Here is a 25,457-nt window from a genome sequence, read left to right on the forward strand (position 1 = left end):
TGTTCAGCTGATTGTAGGAGCGTCGCAGAATCCAGGCACCACCAGGAAAAACTTCCAAGGCTGCCTGGAAAACCTGATGTACAACGGTGTTAACGTAACAGAACTAGCTAAAAACAACGACCAGCAGGTTAGCATGAAGGTAGGTAAAGTTTACATTTATTTATTTTTCAAAAATAAAGAAAACAATGCCGAAAAAAAATACGGTGCTAGTATAGAAACAGATAAACAATACTTAAATTCCTGCCAGTGACAAGAACACAAAGTGTGCACTGAAAAAAAATGAAAATAGAAACAAACTTATTATTTCACTTTTTTTACATAACGCAGCAGAATCTCTACTGTATATTTTCTAAAACATCTCAAGGAATTCCAGCTAGATCTGCATACAACCTCCTAAAAGAAAACCAACAAACTTTAGTGCATTTGTTTAGTAGTTTATTTCTATAACTTTTTTTTATAATTTTAAGAGTGAAAAACAGTTTTAACTCCTCACAATTATTCTGCACCTGAATCCCTCTAACTGAAGTACAATTTTTTTCAATATTTGTCCTGACATTTGTTGTTTTTTTTTTAAAATAAATTCTTCTCTCCTAATTCATAGTTTGTTTAAACCACTTTTTATACACCTTGGAAGATTTTATTAAAGACTTTCTACATAGTGAGTGCTGTTCTGGGCTCTACTGCATCATAAAAAGTTGTGTCAAAATAATCATAGTTATAAGCGTAAGGTTTTGTGTTGGTTTTATAAAAGTTTCCCCAGATCTCCACACAATAATTTATGTATGAAAGTATTAAAAAGCAGTACAATATGTATAGTTTTTATTATTAAGTACACTTTATTTAAAAAATCTCTGATTTTATTTTTATTTTAACCCTCCACACATCAATGTTTCCATCTGACTGGCCTTCATTTAATTCTTCTAGTCACTTTTTCAGTTTTGAAGTGTTGCTGCTTGTTAAATAACTCATTTCTATATGAAACTTTTTGACTCCTAGTTTGTTTCTTCTTTTATATAAATCCATCCAGTACGGAAGAGAAAGACCTGTGTAGACAGACGTCCAACACAGGGGACACACGTCCAACACAGGTTACAGACATCCAACACAGGGGACAGACGTCCTACACAGGTTACAGACGTCCAACACAGGGGACAGACGTCCAACACAGGTTACAGACGTCCAACACAGGGGACAGACGTCCTACACAGGTTACAGACGTCCAACACAGGGGACAGACGTCCAACACAGGTTACAGACGTCCAACACAGGGGACAGACGTCCAACACAGGTTACAGACGTCCAACACAGGGGACAGACGTCCTACACAGGTTACAGACGTCCAACACAGGGGACACACGTCCAACACAGGTTACAGACGTCCAACACAGGGGACACACGTCCAACACAGGTTACAGACGTCCAACACAGGGGACACACGTCCAACACAGGTTACAGACGTCCAACACAGGGGACACACGTCCAACACAGGTTACAGACGTCCAACACAGGGGACACACGTCCAACACAGGCTACAAATATTTTCCAGTCTTTATCTTGTGACAACAAGATACTTATCTTTTTCTTTCAGACTAAGACATTTTCTTCTGATAATCAGATCATTGACTAGGAACCTTTTTTTAATCTTATTATCTGATTACAGTTTAAATCCAGTGTTTTTTTGTCTTCAGTGTCTCTTAATTTAGAACCAGCTAGTTTTTGTTTTTGCTCCTAGAGACATTTTTGTGCTATTTTTCTGAAACCAAAGGTTACATATTGAGTCCATTCGCTGCTGGAGAGGATCTTATTCATGTTGGTTCTGTTTTTATTTTACCTTTTTGCTTAAATTGGGAGTTTGTGATCAAAACTGAAATATACTTTTGTGGTAAAAATGAAAAATGTGTTTATTCTAGTCAGTTTAGTTGGTTAATTTTTTCTCTGACAGTACTGTAGGACCACAAAAATGGATGAACCAGGCCAAAAGATGGAGAAAGTGAGGGACTAATTTAAAAAGATTGAAATTTATTAACCTATAATCAAAGCATTTCCCATCAGAAAACTATCACAACTAGATAACTTTTTTATCCAAAGAGAATTTTCCTGCCATCGGAAAATAATGCAACAACAGTGAATACAGTTATTATAAAATATCTTAAAAATTTAAAATAACTAAAAACTGGAATCTTATAGATGTTGGAGAAAATTACTTTATTTATTGATGCTGTAATTTTGTATTAGGGATTCTAGAATTGTGGAAAAGTTTGGAATATTGCCATGAAAAATCTTGAAGATTTATTAACCCTAGTGTCACAACATTAAAAAATACTCAATTACATGTAAATGAGTACTAACGAAGTTAGTCAAGTTTGCTGACATCTTCACTGCAAAAACACAAAATAATACCAAGAATTTTTGGTGAAATAATCTGCCAGTGCAGCAAGTACTTTTTTATTAATATTAAGAAAATATTGACCTAAAACAAGTTCTTATTTCTTGCAAGTATAGCTATAACGATTCCTCGAATGATTCAAGTACCTCGATTATTAAAATTCCTCAAGGAAAATTACCTGCCTAGAAGCTTCGTTAAACTATGTTTTATTTTTTAGCACACCCTGTTCTGACTCTGTGATTATTTGTGTTACGCAACGCCTATGAGTTGTTGACGAAAGCTAAGTGCTACTAGCATAATGTACAATTTTTACATTCAGTCCTAAATTAATAATTTACAACAGCCCTACTTGTAAGTTAGTTTTGTCTTATTTCAAATGCACTAAGATATTTGCACTTGAATTTATACCAAAATGACTTGATAAGATTTTGTGTTTTTGGGGTGATTAATCCAGATCTCCGTCTTTATCTCCATCTTTTAGAAGGAGATAAAGTTTTATTTCTCTGTTGTGAGGCGGACACATCACATATAAACCATCTGTAGAGGCAGCTTTGATGTTCATCTCCTCAACTCCCTGAGCGCTGAGCTTTCATAACAGACAGTGAAGGCAGAAAGAATCAATCGCAGCAACCGAACCTTCTGAAAATAAATAATACAGGCTGAAAATGACTCTTCACAGAGTCAGCACATGAAACGAGGTGCTCCTTGTTCCTTCAGTTGTTTTCAGCAAAAAACAAAAACTCGACACCAACGGATTTCCAGATATTTTCAGGAACAACTGCACTTTGTTAAACATTTGAGCTGCATCTAACTTCTGTTTAAGCTTCAGATTTTGAACTTAAATGTTTGTCTTTTCGAAAGATACACTCACAGCAGTAAGTTGTGTTAACTTTTTCAAATCTCCAAGAGTTGAACAAATGAAGGTTTTTAAGTTAGCGTTAGGATGAGGTAGTTTCTCGTCTGTAGCAAAATTAGTATATTTCGCAAAACAGCAATGGAAACACTTTCTTCAAATCATACAAGTCACATGATCAAAAACCGGTTGTTACTATTGGCCGAATAAGAAACAGGAAGTGCTAGGAGGATGATGGAACAACATAAGTTTTGGTGACTTGAACAAACTTATTAACATCTAATTTCTTAATTTATGGAAACATTACAATTGCGAGATTGTGATTTTTCAACATTAGTGGAATATAGACAAAGTTTTGCACATATTTGTAAGGGAAACGCAGCTACTAGCAAGATCATTCAAGTTTATTAATTTAAACCCAGAAATGTACCATGTCCATTCCAGTGGACATGAGCTTCCAGAACTAAAAAACAAACAATGTTTACATGACTTGCCTTGTAGTTAAATCAAATTTATTAACTAATTTCTGAGTAAAAACCACAATTTTCCTGTTGACTTTACTTCCAAGGCAGCACCTTGACTTTCAAGTTAAACCACCTTCAAATGTTTTACAGTGCAGCTGTTAGCTGGTTCAGACTCTCTGTTTCTGTGTTAATGGCAGAAAAACAGGGAGCAGCAGCAGCAGTAAGTGTGAGCTGCTTTTCCTTTCAAAGTGCAGAGCAGCATTATTCCTGACAGAAGCTGTTGCTCTCTCAGTGATGGCGTGTTAACTCAGTTACTGCCTAATTTAAGACACACCTCTAATGCAGAACCCTCATAGGTGCTAACATGCAGAAGTGCATGCCGTTCTGCAGGTTTAGTGAGAGGTGAGTAGCTTTGCCGGGTTTTTATGGTCCAATTTTTACTTTATATTTTGCCGTGATGATGCATTCTGCAGCACACGCGTCCATATATCACTTTAACAGCTCTACAAAGGGCTTTTAGATGTCATCTCTGTTTCCAGAGCATTATAAAGATAGCTGGGTGATATTCCCAGCAGAGAGCCGGCGCAGTAATATATTACAGCTGCAGCTTTAGCGGCGGCTGCTGTGTCATTACGCCTCAGAACAATGGACTGCAATGAAGTGACGGCCGAGTCCACACACTCCGCCCTGCCGCCGATGAAACGTTTCAGTTTGTGCTTCTGTTCTCAAGGAGACTCGCTGATGAGACACGCCCCCTGCAGCTGATTAATATTCATGTTTTCTGTTGTTTTATCCCTTCAGTAATCAGTTTTTATTCTTTACTGTCAGGGCAACGTGACCTTTTCTTGTACCGAGCCAGTTCACGTTGCCGCGACGTTCCCGGGACCCAACAGCTTCCTCCGGTTGCCGTGGACGATGCCGTCCACGTCATCTGGGATGTCCGTAGGGTTTCAGTTCAGGACGTGGAACAAGGCTGGGCTCCTGCTCACCTTTGACCTAACAAGGCAAGGAGGCGAGGTGTGGCTGTTCCTGGCGGAGGCGAGACTCCGCCTGCACATCCAGAGAGGAGGCAGAGCGCTGCTGGAGCTCAGCGCCGGTCAGTCTGCAGGATGCATCAACTTTGTCACTTTATAACCACAAACTTCCATGTATTTCCTCCTCTGAAGCAATTGGACTGCACTGTAAAAACACAAAATATCACATCTCAGTTTTAAAAAAAACTAAAATTCAGGCAGCTGTCATGCATGCATTAAAATCCGTACCATCGATATTTGCCCTTGTGTATTTTTCCTAGGATCTGGGTTGAATGATGGTCAGTGGCATTCGGTGGATCTGACCTCCAGGCCCGGCCGCCTCACCATCTCTGTGGACAAACAGGAAACTGGTGTCGCTCACACATCTCCCTCGTTTCCTGTCTTGGTGTCAAACCAGATCTTCTTTGGAGGTAAATGTGAAACACTGCGGGAACCGACCAAACCCAAACCTGAATCCTGCTGCTGTTTATATTTTACTCTTAACAAATCCAGGCTCATATTTCTGATGTTCCTTACAATAGAATAGAATTGTGTTCACTATTAGATTGTATTCAGGTAAGTAAAACACAAATGGAAACATTCATATTCACATACGAAGATAAAAATATAAACAAGACACTCTACAGCAAAGGCAAAGTTACCAAATAAGAAATGTTTTAGTTTTTCCTTTACAAATTAGTGATGGTTATCAACACAGATATAAATATAGCAAGCTAAATAATCTTTATTTTCCTGAAAATGTGATGCACATCTTCTTATGTATGTTAAATGAAAGCAAACATAATTAACAATTTGTACTGTTTTCATTTTTCCTCTCTGATATGTTTTTTATTAAGCTTTTGAAAAAGTTTTTTTACATCTGACCTAATATGTTAAGTATTAACATATTCTCCTATCTATCAATATGTAATCATACAGATTTTTTCCTTTTTGTCTTTCGTACAGTTTGAAGTTGTTAGTCAACAACAGTCCTGCACTTTATATTTTATATTCATATTTATATTCATATTTTATACTGTATTTTATTTTATTCTGGAGTAACCTCACAACATTGGAACCTCAAACATTGTCCTGAGCCGTATGCAACAAAATTTCGTTCTGTATACACCCTGTGCATGCAAAATGACAATAAAGTCAGTCTAAGTCTATGTCTAATATTTCACTTGAGAAGAAACTACCGCTGCTACTAAGCTGCAGCCAATGAACTTAAAACATTTAATAAAATGCTGCAAAGAGAATGCATGAAAACACTTTGAAAGCTGATGAATCAATCACAAACAATATTTTACCATTTTTCAAAATGATTTGTTGCTTTTAAATTGAACAAATTGTTCATTGTTTATGCTCCAGGAGTAAATATGTAAAAAAAGAAAAGCTAGTACTAGCTTAGCATCATTACCAGCTCATCTGTATCCCAGTAAACCAACATGAACCCACTGGCTTCATCAAAACAAACATTTACACTAAACATTCTCACAAAAGTCTGAATTAAACTTTTACTCCTAAATATTAAGCAGAACTTACAGACAGTGGTGATGATGCAGATGGATGGAAGAGCTTCATACTGAGAGCTAAACAAGATGGCTGACTTCCAGCTACATGCCCAAACAGACAAATAAAATACATCACTAAATTAACATAAAGTACTTAGCCTACCACAAATTTAAGGCAGTCTACCTTCTCTTGTAAGTCAGGGAGCAATTAAAGTTTGAGTTGAACATCATTATTCCTCATGATGCTTACCAGGAGTGGGGATCGAACCCACGAGGACATCTGTCCATCAGATCTTAAGTCCAACGCCTTAACCACTCGGCCATCCTGGTGGTTGTAGTTTCTGTCTCTCAGGTAGATTTTGTTTGGCTCCCAACTCCAACTGATGACAAATTTAGCCTGTTTGCTCAGGCGGTTGATGCATATTTAGACATTTTATTTTTAATTAGGTACAGTATTTGTCATTTAATAATCATGTAGAGTAAATAGAACCACATCCATCTAATGATACCCAAACGTTTTTTTTGGCAATAAGTTAATGGTTTTTGATGTGTGAATAACAAGCCGTTTCAAAAACCTCCTGATTGTTGAGTGACGATCTGTGGATACTGCCCCATTACCCAGCAACCTCAACCCTGTTACTTAGCAACAGAAACTGAGCCCCTGCACATTTGGTCAGCTGGTCGTACCGCGGTATGTCGCTGTACAATGGCTGCTGGAAATGACAAGCGTTTTGTTGTTGTCTTACCATTAAGAAACCACTTGCTGTATTATTGTTGATTGTGCAGGAGGCTCTACTAATCCTTTTCAAAGATGTACGGTTGCATAATTGCGCTTCTGAGTGTAAACGTTGAGTAAGGGAGCGTGGTCAGCAGCAGCTTAATTAGATTTAAAGTGACAAGAGGCCCTGAAACATCTCAAAATAGGCAGAACTGACCAGATTAAAAACTCTTGATCTCAGAATGATAAAAACCAATTAGCTCATAAACTTATTACAACCTGTTCAAGGAAACATAATAGGTCACCTTGAAAATATTAATGTTTTGTAGAATTTTTTTTTTTTTTTGTGTGATATTAAGTCAGGTTAGGTTTGAATATCAGTGCTTTTGACTTGGTGTCTTTAGCCCAAAGGTTTGGGCTCGAGAACTGATTGTTCATTTCCCATAACATGAATATCTGATACGCTTCCACTGGTACCCTTATTACAGTTATTAAAGTTAAAGGTTTACCTAATTTTTCTCCCTTTTAATCTTCCTTTTCTTAATTTTAAGCCAATTTTCTTTCTCCTGCTTCCTTCCTATTATCATATTCCACCCTTTTGTTCGCTCTGTTCTTCCATTGTTTCATTTTTCACTGCCTAAACAGCCGTCCTATTTTCGCCCACTAAGCAAGATTCTAGTCCAGACATATTCTTATATCTGCCTTGGAGCTCTTCATCATCTCGCACATGCAGATTCACAAGTTTAAACACTATCTCCTTCTCCATATTTAATGGACTACAGAAGGAGAAAGTAGTTCCTCTTGTTAGAACGGTATCAACTTCAACATGATAAGAACCAAATCAGAGGGTTACTCCAACTTAGAGCATGTCTATCAATTTAATTTCATGTTAGTTTTGTATATAATTTTACTTGGTATTTACTTCCATTACGTTTAATCGATATAATCTTTCCTGCTGCATTTTAATTTCCTCTCTGCTGCTTTTTCAAGGTTGTCCTGCTGAAGATTATAATCAGGAATGTAAAAACCCTCACGACACTTTCCAGGGCTGCATGCGTCTCCTCGCTTTGGACAACCAGCCAGTCGACCTCATCGTGGTGCAGCAAAGGCTTCTGGGAAACTACAGCCAACTCCAGATCGACATGTGCGGCATCATCGACAGGTCAGGGTCTCCAGAATGCTTCCTGTCGGTCTGTAGTTTGAACGGGATTTTCCAGATGGTTTCAGTAAATCTGTGTTTGCTGCAATGATTTTCTGGGAAGTATGGTTATGGATTCTGTTTATATTTGGTACATAGTTAATGTACTATTTCTGCTGGAAAATTATTTACTGTCCAGCAGTAGTGGACGGTTTGGCAGAAAACCTTAGAGATACATTTCCTCCTGGTTACAACGATTCACAAAATCAATTAATACGATTGTATTTGCCTTCATTTTTGATGTTATCTGAAAAATTATAATTCCTTTCTAATTATTGATGTACAATCAATGAGTAATAATTCATATCATGACCAACATGTGATCAAAATCAATAGTTTGATAGAATATTCAATATATAAAATATTCACTGGACTCTGATCCAAACCCAGCTGCTAACCTGCTGAGTAGCTGGCGCAGCAGCAGTTTCAGGTTTCCCAACCTGCCTCCTAACTGCTTAAAAACATAAAACAGAGGCCAGGAGAGAAGGTCACGCCACCATTTTAAAACATAAAATTAATCAATAATATATCAACTCATATGAAACACTTAGATCGCTTTAATTATCTTGTCCAGCCCTAATACTAATGTAATTTAAGAAGGTGGACCATCAAAAGTGTCCAAGAATTATTTTAACTCAAATTCAGTCTTGTTTCAACTGCCTCTGCTAGGAAGACTGGAATACAGTTTATCCTTTAAAGATGGTAGCAGGAGTTGGGTTCAAACCCATGAGGACATCTGTCCATTGGATCTTAAGTCCAACACCTTAACCACTCAGCCATCCTGATTGCTATAATTCAATTAACTTGTTACACAGTTAATTGACACCAGATTCATTTGATTTTGTTAAAGTTGCGGAGCTTGTTAACATTCGATGACTTCTTGAAACATGTATCAATATCTTTAAAAAATAGCAAACGTCTGACACCAATTTTGTTTGATTTCACTCAGGTTTATCCCTCTACACATACTATCTAGTAACTCTATATAGATTATAAATGCAGGCTCAAAATTTACCTTTGGTAACTTTCAACAACGTTATCCAGGTTGCTTTAGTACTATATTTAACATCTTTTGGTTCCCATTGCCCCTACCAGAAGAACTGGATACAGTTAATCAAATACCAGGAGTGGGGATCGAACCCACGAGGACATCTGTCCATTGGATCTTAAGTCCAACGCCTTAACCACTCGGCCATCCTGGTGCATAGTATGGTCATTGCAAAAACACAATTATTTTTGGTCTAGTTTCCAGCAAGTATTTTAGAACACTTGAACAGTACATTTTCAGCAAGGTACTTTAAAATGATGTACTAGTTCCTCTGAAAGATTATTATTATAAGACCTCGATATCCTCCAGTTCTGTTTACTTCTAGTACAACATAGACCTCAACACGTTTCAGGAGATAACCGGTGAGGATTTACCGCAGGAGTGGGGATCAAACCCACAAGGACATCTGTCCATTGGAGCTTAAGTCCAACGCCTTAACCACTCGGCCATCCTGGTGCTCTGATGATATAAGCTCACTTGAAACCTGACATTAAAAAAAAGATTAATTTTAAAAGCTGATCCTGAAAACCTTCAACAAAATTGAAGGACATTGACTGAACATCTTTATTTACCATTAAAGTAAAATGTTTAGGAGTTACCCCTCACCTGAGTGAAGTTGGCCAACTCACCTTCTTCAAATTAAACAAAGTTTGTGTCAAATTGCCATCACACATAAGCGCAACACTCCCATATAGTGGGAGAAAAATGTCCACACCTTAAAATAAGATCCTTTTGGAATGGAAAAAATATTAGCAAAAATATTTTTTATTGCTAAATGATGATAAGAAAAAGCTTGTGCAATTTTATTGTTTGTCAAGTTTTATCCTGACTTTTTTGGTTATGTCCCAACCCTAAGAATGTCAGATATAATAGCTGAGTACCTTCTTTGCTCTGGATTATCTGAATTGCTTTGACCTTAAATCTTTTTTTCTGGAGCCTTTAAGGCCAAAAAGTTAAGAAACAAAAGTACAAGAATGTCACCGCTGTGATGTTCAGCTCCCACACACAGATCTGACTGCTCACTGAAACAGAAAAAGAGAAATAAAATCACAGCTCTCCACACTCCCACTCTGATTAAATTCAGGGTCCATGAGATATGAAGTTATGAGGAAAATTGAGTTGCGGACCCACCTTCCGTACGCTTGTCTGACCTCAGATCAAACTATTACATCTGTGTTTGCGTGTCTGTGTCCAGTCTAAAGGGCAAAGCAACCCCCACAATAAGCAACACACAAAAGCAGCCACGCGTTTAATTGATCAGAGCGATCAGTCTGATGACAGGAACTGGATCAGCAGCTCTGCTCTTATTGCAAAACTTCTGACAGAAATGCTTTGCTTAGCTTCTTTGATGCATTCTTTGGAGAACCTAAAAACTTAAAATTTTTGTCTCATTCTAAAGAGCTTGGTAAGTAACTTTACTGTATTTTAACTGTAGTATGTGCTGCACTCGCTTTAGTGTATCTTTATGAAAAATAAGCCTTGCAACATCTACTTTTTTTAATGAAATCACAGGTTATAGAAGGAAGGAAGATGCACTCAGTGTCTTCTTCAGAGGTTTTCATGTTCTTTCCTTCAGTGATTCTGGGTGCAGTGCCCCCGCAGGTGAGGAGGGGAACAGGTTGCTCAATGAGTTTGATCGTTTGACACAGTGCAGTGCGAAAGAGAACTGCACCTGCTGAAAATGTAACAAATGTTGCAGTTTTGGTCCCCAGACAAACCGAATCTACCGAACTAGCAGGTGGTAAAACAGCCTTAACCTCTTTAGGCTTAATTTTCATCCGATATAAGAAGTTAACTCCACTCTTCCGCATGTCAGAAGTTGCTGATAGTATGTGTGATAAAATTCTAACAGTTCTACCAGGAGTGGGGTTCGAACCCACGTGGACTTTTGCCCATTGGATCTTAAGTCCAACGCCTTAACCACTCGGCCATCCTGGTTATACAGGCCAAAGGTCATGTTGATTATCAAGCCTTTGATTGTTCTGTTTTGATATTGTGAAGGCCTTCAATCCATTTATAGTTGTCTGCAACAGAGTGATTTTAGTAGATGAGTCTATTTTGCTGATTATTTGATTAATTTGCTTGTCAGGTTTGGTTGCAGTGTGAAAGAGAACCATAGCAGCTGAAAATATAGCAAATATTGGATTTTTGGACCTCAGTCGAACCGAATCTACCCGACTATCAGGTGTTCCTTCGAATCGCACTTAAAGCATCAGCATGCAGTCAAACAAGCAAATTTATCTGCTTTCAAAAAGCACGGTTATAGAGGAAAAAGAAACTTCTGAAAATTTCTGTTTTCTACACCCATCTGTGCCCTTTGCATCTTCTTTACTCACCTCTAAATATAAAGCTACGGCTTTTCATCATTAGAACCATCATTGCTAAACTTTCAGTGCATGTGGAGCGTTGAGTTTTCAGTGATGAAGGTAGTTTCTTTAGGTACAAAGCAGCAAAATGCCTCTGTTCTTTGCCATGATTTTCTGTCTGTGATGTTGAAAGCTTGTCAGATCTTTTGATCAAACATTTGAACGCTAGAAGTTTCCATTGAGCCCATTTGTTTGATTGTATTAACTGTCTTTTACTCTCAGAAGCTTTCTGAGTTTCTTGAGACTTTCTTCAGCTCTCTGAGACAATTTACTCTAATCAGAGTCACATTTGCACATGAAACAGAGAAACTTCTAATTATTTTATAGCTGTAACTAAACTTTAAATGTGGTATTTTACTATTTTTTGGATACGAATGATGCGTAAACTGTCTTCATCAAAACAAGAGCATCGATGTAAAGGTCTAACTAATGAAGGAATTCTCAAAAGTCAAACTGATGTCGAACTTTATTCAACTGAAAGTTTACAAAATAGGCAAGTAAATTAGCACTTTAAAATTTATTTAGAAAAAATCTTTTAGGGAAACTAAGTGGGCTAAACATTTTCAAAGTTAGCCATAGTGCTAAACAAAAAACGTAGCTCTGCTATCAGTGGATTAGCGGTTTAGGAGACTGATACTGTGAATCACGTGATGAGCATTTTATAGATATTTGAGATACCGTCTGTTTGACACCAAGGACGTCTTCCTCTGTTTCTCTTCCATGCGGCGTCACACAGGGCTCAGTTCTTGAGCCTCTACTTTTTTTCACTGTATCTTCATCCGTTTAGCTCCATTTTTAGGAAGCACAAATGAGCATTTATTGTTTTGATTATGACTGCAAACAAAAAAAGTAATGAGAGAATGACACTTTGAAACTCTAATTTTATATGTTTAAGTAGATTTATAGTGTCTTTTCTGCGTCTTCCTGTATTTGTGCTTTCATAATTCTATCTGTTCATCATTTTTGGATGATTTAAATGCACTTTGCTCCACATAATATTTTAGAGTTAATGAGAATGTCTCTCGGTAAAAAGATAATCTTCTCCTGTTTTAGGTGCTCTCCCAGTCACTGTGAACATGGCGGCCTCTGCAGTCAGACCTGGACCGTCTTCCACTGTAACTGCTCCGACAGCGGCTACAGCGGCGCCACCTGCCACAGCTGTGAGTCATGTTATTTCATCCCAGATTGGCGCAAAGTGCCTTTCTGGAGCTTCTTCAGCTGTAGAAGCTGATATTATCGTGCGTCATATTAATGGGTGTACCAGAAACACACAAATTCAAAGGTTCCAGCTGGAATTTTCTAACTCTTCATTGTGTGTGTTGAATAAAAGTATTTTATAAACTGATTTGGTTTACTGATGTTCCTCAGACATAAAACCTCAGATTATTTTTCTTGCTGTGATCTCTACATATGAAGTAACCCCTGTGTTGAGCCGTTTACTTCCTCCTTTTCCAGCCTTCTGACGATGTTCTCATTATTTTTCCTCCCAGCGGCGTATGAGGAGTCCTGTGAAGCGTACAAACACAGCGGTAACACGCCGGGATATTTTTACATCGACGTGGATGGCAGCGGACCCATCAAACCACAGCTGGTCTACTGCAACATGACAGGTGACACACACACACACACACACTCAGTCCGTCATTCCTCATTAATGTTTTACAGGATTTTATAATTACAGCTGATCTTCCTCATCTTTTATTCTACATAACCACGTCTGTCCTGTTTGTTTATTGGTTGTATAAACAGATTGGTGTTGTATGTTTGATATTTGTTATCTCCTCAATCGAAGCAATTTTTAATTGCTTTGATTGTCTTCGATTTGTCCCAGAACATATTTAATATAATGTCAGATCGTTGACATGTTTAACAGAGTCAACATTTATTTGACACACTTTTAGATAAATAGTTATTTCATACAAATTTAATGGATAAAGTTATAAACTACTTTTATTTCAACTCTTCAGAAGCACAGAGTTAATGTTCGGAAACAAAAAGAAGAATGATTTTCAAAGCAGGAAGTTTTTCTCCCTCCACATTTGTCTATGATGAGGTCACTTCATTGTTTATATATTTCTGACTTCCTCTGCTTCTGTTGGACATAAGTTTTACGCTGTAATGTTTCTTTCAGTGATAATCATTAATATTTATCACCTTATCGTCACCAGATGAGAACACCTGGATGGTGGTCCAGCACAACAACACAGAGCTCACCAAAGTTCGATCCTCTCCGGGGGAAAACCAGCATTTGGTTCACTTTGACTACATGTCTGAAGAGGAGCAACTAGTTGCCATCATCCACCAATCAGAGCATTGCCAACAGGAACTGTCCTATCAGTGCAGGAAGTCCCGCCTACTCAACACTCAAGGTAGATTTGATGTAATCAATTATGCATGTTGGCAGTGATTGGCACCACAAACTATAAGGTTAGTTATGCTAACACCATATTTAGCAGAAACTAATGCTAAAGTGCTAACTTCAATTTAGCTTATATCGGCCAAGGAAAGACTACAATTCTCAAGCACCAATTTAACTCTGACATTACAATTTACATATTTTATAACACCCTTAAATATTGTATTTATGTTTATATATTTATGTTGTTCCTGCAAGTTTCAGAATAAGAGCATGAATCTAAACAGCTAGCTACTTGATGAATTCTTAACAGCTGGTAACCAAACCTTCAACACAGATGACAAACTTTATTCAGCTGAAAGCTTACAAAACAGATGAGTAAGTTAGTGCTTAAGAGTTTTCCCTAAAAAAATATATGAGGGGAAACTAACACATAACAATTTTAAAGAAAATTAGCACCACTATTAGAGCATTAGCAGATTACTGGTGTGCCCACCACTCCATGTTGGTTGTCTAGGTTAATTAAACTTTTTCTAAAACTTAAATGGTAAAGCCTTTAAAACAGACACTTAAAAGAGCAACAACTGTAACACAACAAGTTAAAGTAAAAGTGATTGTTATGATCATGTTAAAAGAAATAAGTATTACGAAGCAGGTTATGATCAGAATGAACTGTTCTTTGCTAAATAGGAAAAAAATTAAAGAGGGAAAGTAGCTGTCAGCAGCTGCTAATCATATGCAAATGCTCTTCATTAAGTCATGATTAATGGTGTCGCCACCTCAGTAAAAGTCTGAGTTTTTGCAGCTTGCTACTTTGAGTCACACAGACATGCTAACGCAATGTTAGCTAAGAAAAGCATCAGCAATAATAAAGTTTCTGCTCATCCCATCTGGGAGAATCAATGTCCAGCTGTGATCTCCATGTTGTTGTGTGATTAAAGGTGTGATCATTAACTACGTTTAAGGTTTTTTGCTAAATTAGTTGATTATTTTAATTAATATTGAGCAACTTAACAGTTATTTATTATACAATTTTGATTATGTTTGTAAATCAGTTGACCAGGTGCTGAATATTAACTTTGAATCAACCAGGTTCCCTTCAGGTGCTTTTATTTGTTTGTATTTCAGTTTGTGTATGAGGTCATATTTTAATTATTCAAAGGTTGATCTCACTACTCAACCATATAATTCTAATCCCTTTAATCTCCTAATCTTATCTGGGGGCGATAAATAATCTTATTTCACAGCTTTTCCTTCAGTTTGCCCAAAGTCTGGCCTCAAATATTAAACGATGGTCATGTTTGAAACAGAAATAAAATCTCTTTGATCATCAGGTAGCTTCAGATTTCTGAATTAACAACACAGATCGCTAAAAAACAGATTTTGTTCAAATTGACAGATTTTACTCCTTCAGCAGTATCTTGTTTGGTATTTTAGCATCTTGTTTATTATTTTAAAGCTTTTATTGAATGAAAAATGCCAAGTCTTTTCTAAAGATGATGAGCTAAACTTAAAAGTGTCAGGATCTCAGGTTGTTTGAGTTGGTTTTGAGGTTTTTTTATTTCTTTGATTTGATCAGTCATGTTTCTGTTTTACTTTAGTTCAATCCTTTGTCAGAGATTACAGTTTATTATGTTTATTTCTTGTCTTTTTTATTCTTTGTCAATTAAGTTTCTTAGGTCTAATTAATCTTTAGTGTTAGATTTATTTCCCTCTCTCCCCTCATACCTGCAGACTGTTTGTAATCAGAAACAGTACTGATCCTTGTTCAGTAATCAATACACCCAGTTTGTGCACAACTTATTCTCTGTTATTCCCTGCTGATTCCTCCCTTCACACCCTGTTATTTGCCCTGGTTCTTCCCAGGTTCCCTGTTGTCTTTTTGCTTGGATTTATGATTTTTGTTCTGCTCTGGCTCCCTGTGATTTGTGGATGTTTATCCATCATTTATGCAAAGTCTTTCTGCATATGGATCCACCATCAAAACATACATCATGACAAGAAGGGCAGAATTTACTTTTTCTAGGCACATTTATAGCACAATCAAGTAACTATGTTACCTTCAGTTGTTTTGAAAATGCTGTAGGTATACAGCGTTTTAAAAATAGAAATCTGACTTTACAATTCAACAACTCTGTCTCTTTAAGAACTGTTCTTACCAGAGTTTCACTGAGAAGTAGCTCGTATAATGAGATGAGCTGATGCGCGGTTCCACCAGGTGTTTGCTAACTGGTGCTGGCTAGTCTGAAGGAGCTGAGCAGGGGAGCATTTTAGGTCTAGTATCTAAGTATATGTGAAATAAAATGAAACTAACTTTTAAGTAATTAATTCCTTAATATTGATGAACTATGACTAGTTCCACTGGCAGATTATTTCACCGTACAAAATATTTTTCTCATTTTATAAGTTATGTAATCAAAATTTTTCATTAATATTAATAGATTATAGACTTAAAACAAGCTCTGAAACTCCTGTTATGATCGTCAGAAGTGATGATGATCTGCTCTTTGTTTCTGCTCTTATTTACGCCTCTGAGATTTGGGGTCATAGTTCAAGCATTATCTGAGCTTTTTAGATGCTAATCAGCTGTTAAAAAAACAACACCTTGTTGCCACAGTTATTATGCATCACAGCATCTGTCCAAAAGTAAGAAATTATAAGAGAGAACGTTACAGAAATATGTGAGGCAAAGCAACGTTTTCTCTGTCATGTAATAGAAACGTTGGTTGAAAGCTTAGCAGACAGTGATATATGAGTAAGAAAGAGACGAGGAATAGAAGTCTCAATATAACCTCCTTGCTGCTTGCTGGAAAACAAAAGAAGCGCCGACTGAGCGCCTTCACAGTGTGTATTCTGTCATCATCTGCTGTATCGCAGCATTATTTTCAGGAGCTGGCAAACATCCCTCTGTTTCAACTTCATATAGACTTAGAGATGAGGACGGCTGCCTGGTCCAGTCCAGATCCTTCCAAAGGGTTCTTCAGTATTCCTACTGTTACGTTTTACTGTAAATCACTTTAGATGGCAAACATAAGCAGAGTTTAAAGCCAAAGTTTGAGTTAAAAAGCCTCTGGATGATGAATAATGAGGTGAAGGGTGCTGTTTGTGTTCCAGAGGGGTCTCCATTCAGCTGGTGGCTCGGCGGGCCCGGTACCGGACTGGTCCAGACCTACTGGGGAGGAGCTCATCCAGGCAGCCAGCAGTGTGCCTGCGGCCTGCAGGGCGACTGTGTGGATCCACAGCTTTACTGCAACTGTGACGCCGACCGGATGGAGTGGTACTAACAACCTTTAACACAAAAAAGTGGCACATTCTGTAGAAACTTTATGTAACAATTTTTTTAAAATTACATAATTTTTAAATAAATAAATAAAAAATTAATTAATTAAAGTAAAATATTTATAGTTTGCAGAATTTGATAAATTTTTCTGCAACCATTTAAGGGTTTTATTATATTAAAATTTTTTGTAATTAATTAAATTATAACATTCTTAATATTAGAATTTAATTAAAACATTTATGTTGTAATTCAATTTTTAAAAATATTTTTAAAATATATGTGTAATAAACATAATTAAATTTTTGTTCCTCTATGTTTTATTGCCTGAAATGTTTTTGTGCCCTTTCTGTTTTTATCTTAACATTAATACAACAAAGAGCTAATATGTTGAATATCTTTTAGATTAACTGGTCAATAATTAGTTGGAAAATGTGCTTAATAAGATATTTTATTTAGTGAATTTGAACCAGACGAAGCTAAAACTGACACTTGAGCAGTTCTGAGTAGAATATATTTAAATAAATATATTTTTTTGTACAGTTTTGACTTAATTACTGCTCTCACTGTGTTTTTGAGTCTGTATGCTCCAGTTAACGATTAACCGATCACTAAATTAGTTGACATTACAGTCCAAATAATTGTCCCTTTTATTAGTAGAGTCATATTTCTCCTACCATACTTCACTATAAAACCTGTCCTGCTCTCAGGTAGATTCTCACCTGACACCTGAACACAGGTGTAAATGCACAGAGCCGCTTGCTCGGCTGAGACGGAGAATTAACTGTCAGATCTGACTCAATCTGGCTGGCTAGTAAGATTGTCATCCTTAGGAGAAAAAGCTGAACAAAAAGCCAAATCAAGCTGTTGCTGCTGTAGTTTTGTTCAAACTAATTAGACTAATTAGGAAACATGTGAAAGCATGAGACAGTAATTTATCCTGCGGCTTCATTTCATTTTACTCCCATCTTCCTGCTTCTCATCTCCTCTTTTGTTCCTCCATGTTTGACTCATTTTTTTCTTTAATCTTTTACTTTCCAACATCTCCCTTTGTCATCATGCTTTCATGCCTTCATCTCTTTTTACCTAATTTAGCATTTCTCTCTCTTACTTCCATCAGTTCTTGGGATTTATATTCTATACAGGTGCTTGAAATCCTTTGAAAATGCCTGAATTTCATTCATGTGTTTTCATTGAAAGTGCTTGATATTCAAACTGCTCAGTTTTGTAATGAAGTGCAATCAAATGTTTGACTAAAAGCCTAAATTTGGAAAATGTTATTTACAGTTAGTTCCACTTTTTTCTCACTCTCTAAAGTCAAGTCAGACTAAACTTTTGTTGTTGTTTTTTGTTGGTTAGAATCACCGAAATAATTTTTATTTACTAGAAGCCAGAAAACATAGCAAAAGCCTTTTTTAGATTGATCATTTACCATAGCGTGACTTGTTTGGATTGTTTCACTGTAATATTTATTATTACTAATGGATCAATGACTTATTGGCATTTTTACATTGAACAACACTATTTAAATTGTTAAGTTAGTGTTTTGTTCTCCGACCATAAAGTGCATAAAGTGAAAGAGACATTTCAAAGCATAAAATGTTGGTATATTTTAGTTTATTTTTTGCCTGCTGTACATGTATAATACTATAACAAGACATTATTAATAACAGCAATTAATAAATAACATCACATAATCATAAATTGAAACTCTTTTTTTGTTCATTTGTATTGTTTTTATCTCCAAAGTTTTGCTGAAAAAGTTTGAAAACTTACCTAAAAAAGCCTGAAGTGTGCTTTAATTTTACTGTGGGAAAAAAATACAAAAGCTCTGTTTACAGCGATTCTTCTTATCTGTACCAGATGTACCGTGTCAGTTTATCTCATCCTATCTGATCTTTTTCTCCTATTCCTCTCAAAGGAGCGAAGATTCGGGTTTTATTTCCCATAAGGAGAGCCTGCCGGTCCGATCGCTGGTGCTCGGTGACGTTCAGAGGCCCGGTTCAGAAGCTGCTTACAGGGTGGGGTCGCTCCAGTGTCATGGCGACAGTAAGTCCATCACTGGTTTAATCACTGGTATTATAGCTTTTTGGCAGCCCATTTAAGTTTAATGTTCTGTCTTGTGAATTTACTGGGGGAGTAATTAATTGTCTGGACAAAAATACAGAGTCATATAAAACGCCATACAGCCAACAATTGAGAAAAACATTACATTTTGATAAGTGCCATCATCAAACTCATAAAATATGTTGGTCAATGTTTTATTTATTATTAATCAAAAGCAACTCTAAACAGGTCAGTTTTTAGTCTTGATCTAAAGAAAGTCAGTGTTTCAGCTGTTTTGCTGTTTTCTGGAAGTTTACTCCAGATTTATGGTGCATAGAAGCTGAATGCTGCTTCTCCATGTTTGGTCCTGGTTTTGGATGCAGAGCAGAACCAGAACCAGAAGACCTGAGAGGTCTGGAAGGTTGATACAACAACAGATCTTTAATGTATTGTGGTGCTAAGACGGCCAGAGATTTATAAACTAACAACAGTATTTTAAAGTCCATTTTCTGAACTACAGAGAGCCAGGGGAAGGACTTTAAAACTGCGTTATGTGCTCTATCTTCCTGGTTTTAGTCAGAACACCAGCAGCAGCGTTATGGAACTGATTGATTTTTTAGTCAGACCCGTGAAGACACTGTTGCAGTAATCAATGCGACTAAAGATAAGCACATCTGGACATCGAGATCTAGAGTTTCTCTAGATCTCGCTGAGACTTTAGTCCTCTAATTCTGGAAATGTTCTTCAGCTGATAGAAGGCCGACTTTGTAACTGTCTTAATGTGGCTCAGATGGTTCTGACCTGAACATGAGCCTTAATGTTCTGGCATGAAGGTACAGTAGGTATCATGTCGGATCAGATGAAAACCTGATCCCTAGTTTCCGGCTGTAATAAAATCTGAATAATTATCAATGTAACTCTGAGCTATTTTGTCAGATATGGCTGCTCTGTTGGTAGTTGTGTGATAGCCATATTTCTGTTCTACAGAAAACTTCTGGAATGCGGCATTTTTCGACCAGGAGACGTCGTACCTCCACTTTCCCACCTTCCACGGAGAGCTGAGCGCAGACGTCTCTTTCTTCTTTAAGACCACTGCTTCCTTCGGGGTGTTCTTGGAAAACCTGGGCATCAAAGACTTCATACGCATCGAGTTGAGCTGTGAGTGCGGCAGAAGCCCAAGGGCACGGATTTGACGCGGATTAGGATGATGTGCCAGTAAAACCTGGAAGCTTTAATCTGCTCACACCCAGGGAATGCAGTGTGGTTGGAAAAATCCAGCAGAGAAGGAAATGTTGTTTTTTGATTTGAAATTCCCTGAATGAGACGGACTAAGGGGCCTGGACTTTATTTGGGTTCTTTTAATTGAGATTGATTTCACGCCGGATAGTCTAGTAGATCTGGTTCAATTAGAGACCAAATTTGCAACATTTGTTAAATTTTCAGCTGCTGTGGTTCTCTTTCTCACTGCACTGCATTGAAAAACCTGTTCCCCTCCTCACCTGTGGGGGCGCTGCTCCAAGAAACACTGAAGGAAGCAACACAAAAACCTCTTCAGAAGACACTGAGAGCAACTTCTCAAAATGTAAACAAAAATTTGAATAGCATCAGATTTTGTCTTTGCTAAAAGACAAAATGAGCCTTTTCTGCCGCTAGCGTTAGACTTACATGTTGTTTTGGTTGTATTTACCCAGAATTCCCTCTTCTGTAGTCCACTTTCTGCTTTTGGAGCGGGAAAGGTGTGAATATGCAATCTAGCTCTGTTGTGGACCAATAAATAAGGTTTCATTTTGGTTAAAGTAAACTCTGGTGCAGTCTGAATGCGTATGTGAATGCCAAGTGGACTGGAGATCGCTCCAAAAGCAGGAAGTGCACTACAGTGAAGGGCATTCTGGGTAAATTCAACCAAAACAACCTTGAGAGTCTAGCGCTTGCGGGAGAAATGACTCTTGGCCTTTTGAGTATAACTACGAAAATCTGATGCTGCATTTTTGTTTATGTTTTGTGAAGAAGAAAGTTGTGCTAAGTATCTTATTCTGAGGCTTTCCTTCCATTATTTTTGGTGCAGCGCCCCCACAGGAGAGGAGGGGAACAGGTTTTTCAAAGTGTTTGGTTCTTTTGACAGGACATTGTGAAACAAACCGCAGCAGCTGAAAATATAACAAATGTTGCAACTTTGGTCCCCAATTGAACCAAATCTACTGAACTATCACGTGTGAAAACACCCTAAATAAAACCCATGTGGTCAAGTAATCTTTCTGTAGATCTAAGCTGAAGTAGAAGATGATACCTTTCTTTTCACATAGACTTAAATAATTCAAGCCGTTATTTCTTGTAATTTTGATGATAGTGGCTTGAAATTTAGTGTGTAAAAGTTATATCGAATTCATAGAAAGTTGAGTGGAAGGAGAACTCTGGTAGGAAAAGATGCAAGAACAGAGATAACCACAACCATGAAACATGCAAACTCCATGCAGAAAGATTCAGTCCCAGGACTTTCTTACTGCAAGGCAACAATGCTGCCAACTGTTCAGCTCTTAGAAGTGATTCACAAGGGGAAAACATTGGGCCCATGTTTCATTATTGTTTTTCTTTTTTAGCTCATTATGTGAACCTTTTTATCTGTTGCTTTTGGCGGCACCTCCTGACTAGGCGCATTATTTGTCCCTGCTAGTGTTCTGCATTTCTTTCCTTTTAGATTCCCTCTGTCTCTGTTCTCAGTTATTCACTCAGCTGCTCTCACTCTATCTCGGTCCATTAATCATCTCTCCTCAGGATAAATTGCCCTCTGGTTCATTCAGTCTCTGCTAGTTCTTTCTCTTACTCTCACTTCACTCTCTGTTCTCTTTCATGTCTTGTATTGTTGGATTTCATCTAATAGTTTTACTTTTGGAGGTCAGGATGACAGTAGAATGTGTAGAATACTTTAATTTAACAAAATTACTTGATTTCAATCATGAGTTATTGTCACAAATTGTTCTATTACAGCAAAGAATATTAGAATAAATGTATTTTATGTCTCTGCTGCTGATAAAAATGAAGGAATTAGATCTTCATTTCCTATATTTGTTAAATTTAAACTGTTTATGTGACTGTAAAGTGACTATTTTAACATCTAATTTAAAATAAAAACATTAAGTATTGTGCCAAATTATGATAAATAACACTTATCAAATAATTATTTAATTGTGTCATTAATCTAGTAGAACTGGATATAAAAAAGAATTGATTAAATATGGAATTAATTACATGTGCTTCAGTTAAACATATTGATCTAATTTGAAAATCTAGTTTTAATTATTTTATGATTTAATACATTATTTCATGTTCCTGAAAAAGTTAGAACCAACCAATCAGAGCCAAGAGGCGGGTCTTATTGCTGTCAATCACCCTCCATGTGGCACAGCTTTTTATGAGTACCAATTAGCATGGCCAATGACGACAATGATGAAACGGGTTTTCTGTGACAGTAAGTTGATTTTCTGCCATTAGCACATTTAGCAGCGAGTACATGAAATTGATTGACAGCACTAAGACCGTCCTCCTGGTTTTTATTGGTTGTTTTTGGAGCATTTCTTTAGATTATCTGTCTCATATTATACTGCCACGACATGGCGACAGTTTTGACAAAAATGTAAAACACATATTCTTTATGAACGTTACGTACTGCAGTTTTAATGCGGGATTCCACAGGGTTCAGTTCCTGAGCCTTTGCTTCTTTGCTTCTTTAGCTTTAACATCTCTTTTTTCATTATCATTTCAGCCTCCACTCAGGTTGTTTTCTCCTTCGATGTTGGAAACGGCCCACTGGAGGTTAGCGTTGAGTCGAGTTACCCGCTCAACGACGACCGGTGGCATCGCATCCGAGCCGAGCGGAACGTGAAGGAGGCGTCGCTCCGTCTGGACGACCTTCCAGTCGCCACCCAGGAGGCTCCAGCTGACGGACACATCCACCTGCAGCTCAACAGCCAGCTCTTTATAGGTGAGGACGGCTCGTTTGTCCCCTCATTTCTCTTCCTCAGCTGTAGCGTCTGTGGCTTTTGATCTCTTTATCCTTTAATTCTCTCGAGCTTTTCACCGTCTCATATCTCTCCACTGAACGCTTCCTGGATATAAATCTAATCTACTGTTTATTTTCTCACACAATATCTTCTGTGATCTCCAGGAAATTTGAGGTTCACCACATCTGCTGAAAGCTTTTAGCCTGTTTTTCCCAACAGTAAATTTCTCTGTTTCACATACATGTTAACAGCAGGAGTCACTTTATGAAAAAATCCCTTGTACCATGTAGAACAGATCAGCTTCATGGCAGTTCATGCAAAGATTTTTCTAAAACAAACCGACTGGTTTTACCAAGTTTTCAAATGTTTGTTGTATATTTAAGGTCACTTTGGTTACTCAGATGTGGAAAGTTAATTTTTTGTAGTTAATAAGGCACTGGTTTATTTTAAAGGGTTCCTATTATGAAAAATTCACGTTTTGCATGATTTTGTACTTCCGTTTGGGTCTATGCTGCTTCTAAAACCAGCCTAAGCGTCGTAAGAGAACACCCAGCCAGTTTTTGGCAAAATGTTAACATAACTTAAACATAAGATAATGTTTTTGGCAGCATAAGTTGCTAAAAATCCAATATAAGTTAACCGTAGGTCACAAGCCAGCAGCTACTGCCCTTCACCTAGTGACCCCAGCGAACTTTCGGCCGTTACCTAGCAACCCAAGGAACTCTAGCACTACTAATCAGCTGGTTTTATTGCTGATGCAATTCTTTTCTAAATACTTTAAAAAAATATTTATTAATATCAATAGTTACAGTTGGTAGAAAGGAAAAGTACTTCCGGTAACAATATTTGGTGTTTACTGTATAGTATAATATAAAAAACTGAAAAGATGTGAAGAGATTATAACATGATAAATACGTATATTTTTATTTTATTCTTAGTCTTTCCAGGTCAGATGCAGCTCTGTTTTTCTTTTGCTGGGTTAACAGATGTAAGCGTCCGCAGATCCGTTAACCCTGCACACACTTACGAACAGATGGAGCCCGAAAAAAATTTACTGAAACCAGAAGAAATTAGCATCAGTGTTGTAAACAAGCAGACGCTGCAATTAAATTATTAACTTGTTACTCGAGGCTACCACACTGAAGTTAACCCTAATCACTCCTCCTTATGTTATTCTAAGTACGATAGCTGGGCTAATACGAGATTGTTTGGGTTTCATTTTATTACAATCCTACTTCACCAAAAGTTGTTCAATTCTCAACTTATAAGCATTTGAGTTGATAATTTTACCACATTCTCATATGTTCACATAAGATTATTTAAAATTATTACAGGCTAATAATAAAGTTTAGTAAAATGGTGTGAACTTTACTTATACTGCAGTCTTAAGGGCAAACTCAGTTCCTAAAATTTGGTTAAATGCCTGAAAATCCCTTCTGTTTTGCTTGTGAGAAGAACGTTTTACAGCTCACTCATTAGCAGTGGTTAAGACGATGCTGCGAATGCTGGGAAATTGAGTCCAGATAAACATGAAGACCTGTATATGGAGGCCCTATACTGTATATGGAGTGCTTTGCTAAAATATTCTCTCCACTTGATTTTTTTTTCTCATTTTGTCACTTTGGAACTACAAATTTCAGTCCATATTGTAAGGGTTGGTTCTCTTACATTTAAAGGAAATTGGTTACACTGTATTTTATTTAGGGGTATCATAATAAAAGGGTCTACATATCTTTGATTTAATTCTCAGATTTTTATTTGAACTAATTAATTGCTTAAAAACTTTGCTAGATTTTGTGTTGGTTTGTCACCTGTCATACTAAAGGAAATGGTTTGAATACTTAACAACAACAATAAGGGAACAATAAGAAAGAGACAGCAGTTTCTGACCACAAAAACTTTATAATACCAATATGTTGTCAATTGTTTTATTCTGTTAAATCTCATCACAGTAATCTTAAAGATAAGTAAAAAAAAACAAATCTAAGTGATCAATATTTCCAAATTTCAAGTCAGAAAACTTGGATAAATGGAGAAACTAATTGTTTTTTAAGTGTTCTTATTGTTTTCTTTAAATGAAGACCATTGAACATTTCCTGTATTGTAACTTTGGAGCAAATCCCCTCCCAAAAAATTAAAACATAAGTTGCACCTTGCGTGGTTTCACAAAATGTTTCCAAACACACAAACCGCAGTCTGAACCAAAATCTCCTAAACTTT

The 25,457-nt window shown here is 37.0% G+C and overlaps 1 protein-coding gene and 3 non-coding genes across 4 annotated transcripts in view; 1 reads left to right on the top strand and 3 right to left on the bottom strand.

Annotated features, from left to right (window-relative positions):
- The window catches only part of LOC102224303 (contactin-associated protein-like 4), a 107,717-nt gene that overhangs the window by 57,005 nt on the left and 25,255 nt on the right, over positions 1–25,457 (top strand). The window contains exons 7-17 of the mRNA XM_023335797.1: positions 8–139; positions 4,532–4,799; positions 4,998–5,147; positions 7,939–8,110; positions 12,614–12,720; positions 13,051–13,170; positions 13,729–13,929; positions 17,031–17,193; positions 19,115–19,242; positions 20,227–20,397; positions 23,000–23,218. Of these exons, the coding sequence (XP_023191565.1) occupies positions 8–139; positions 4,532–4,799; positions 4,998–5,147; positions 7,939–8,110; positions 12,614–12,720; positions 13,051–13,170; positions 13,729–13,929; positions 17,031–17,193; positions 19,115–19,242; positions 20,227–20,397; positions 23,000–23,218 (1,831 nt within the window). The remainder of the gene's footprint in view (positions 1–7; positions 140–4,531; positions 4,800–4,997; positions 5,148–7,938; positions 8,111–12,613; positions 12,721–13,050; positions 13,171–13,728; positions 13,930–17,030; positions 17,194–19,114; positions 19,243–20,226; positions 20,398–22,999; positions 23,219–25,457) is intronic.
- trnal-uaa lies at positions 6,478–6,560 on the bottom strand. The gene has a single exon. It is a non-coding gene; the product is annotated as a tRNA-Leu (tRNA).
- Positions 9,266–9,348, bottom strand: trnal-uaa. The gene has a single exon. It is a non-coding gene; the product is annotated as a tRNA-Leu (tRNA).
- Positions 11,050–11,132, bottom strand: trnal-uaa. Its single transcript has one exon. It is a non-coding gene; the product is annotated as a tRNA-Leu (tRNA).

Source organism: Xiphophorus maculatus, chromosome 6, assembly GCF_002775205.1.
Source record: "Xiphophorus maculatus strain JP 163 A chromosome 6, X_maculatus-5.0-male, whole genome shotgun sequence".
In the NCBI taxonomy this organism is placed as follows: domain Eukaryota; kingdom Metazoa; phylum Chordata; class Actinopteri; order Cyprinodontiformes; family Poeciliidae; genus Xiphophorus; species Xiphophorus maculatus.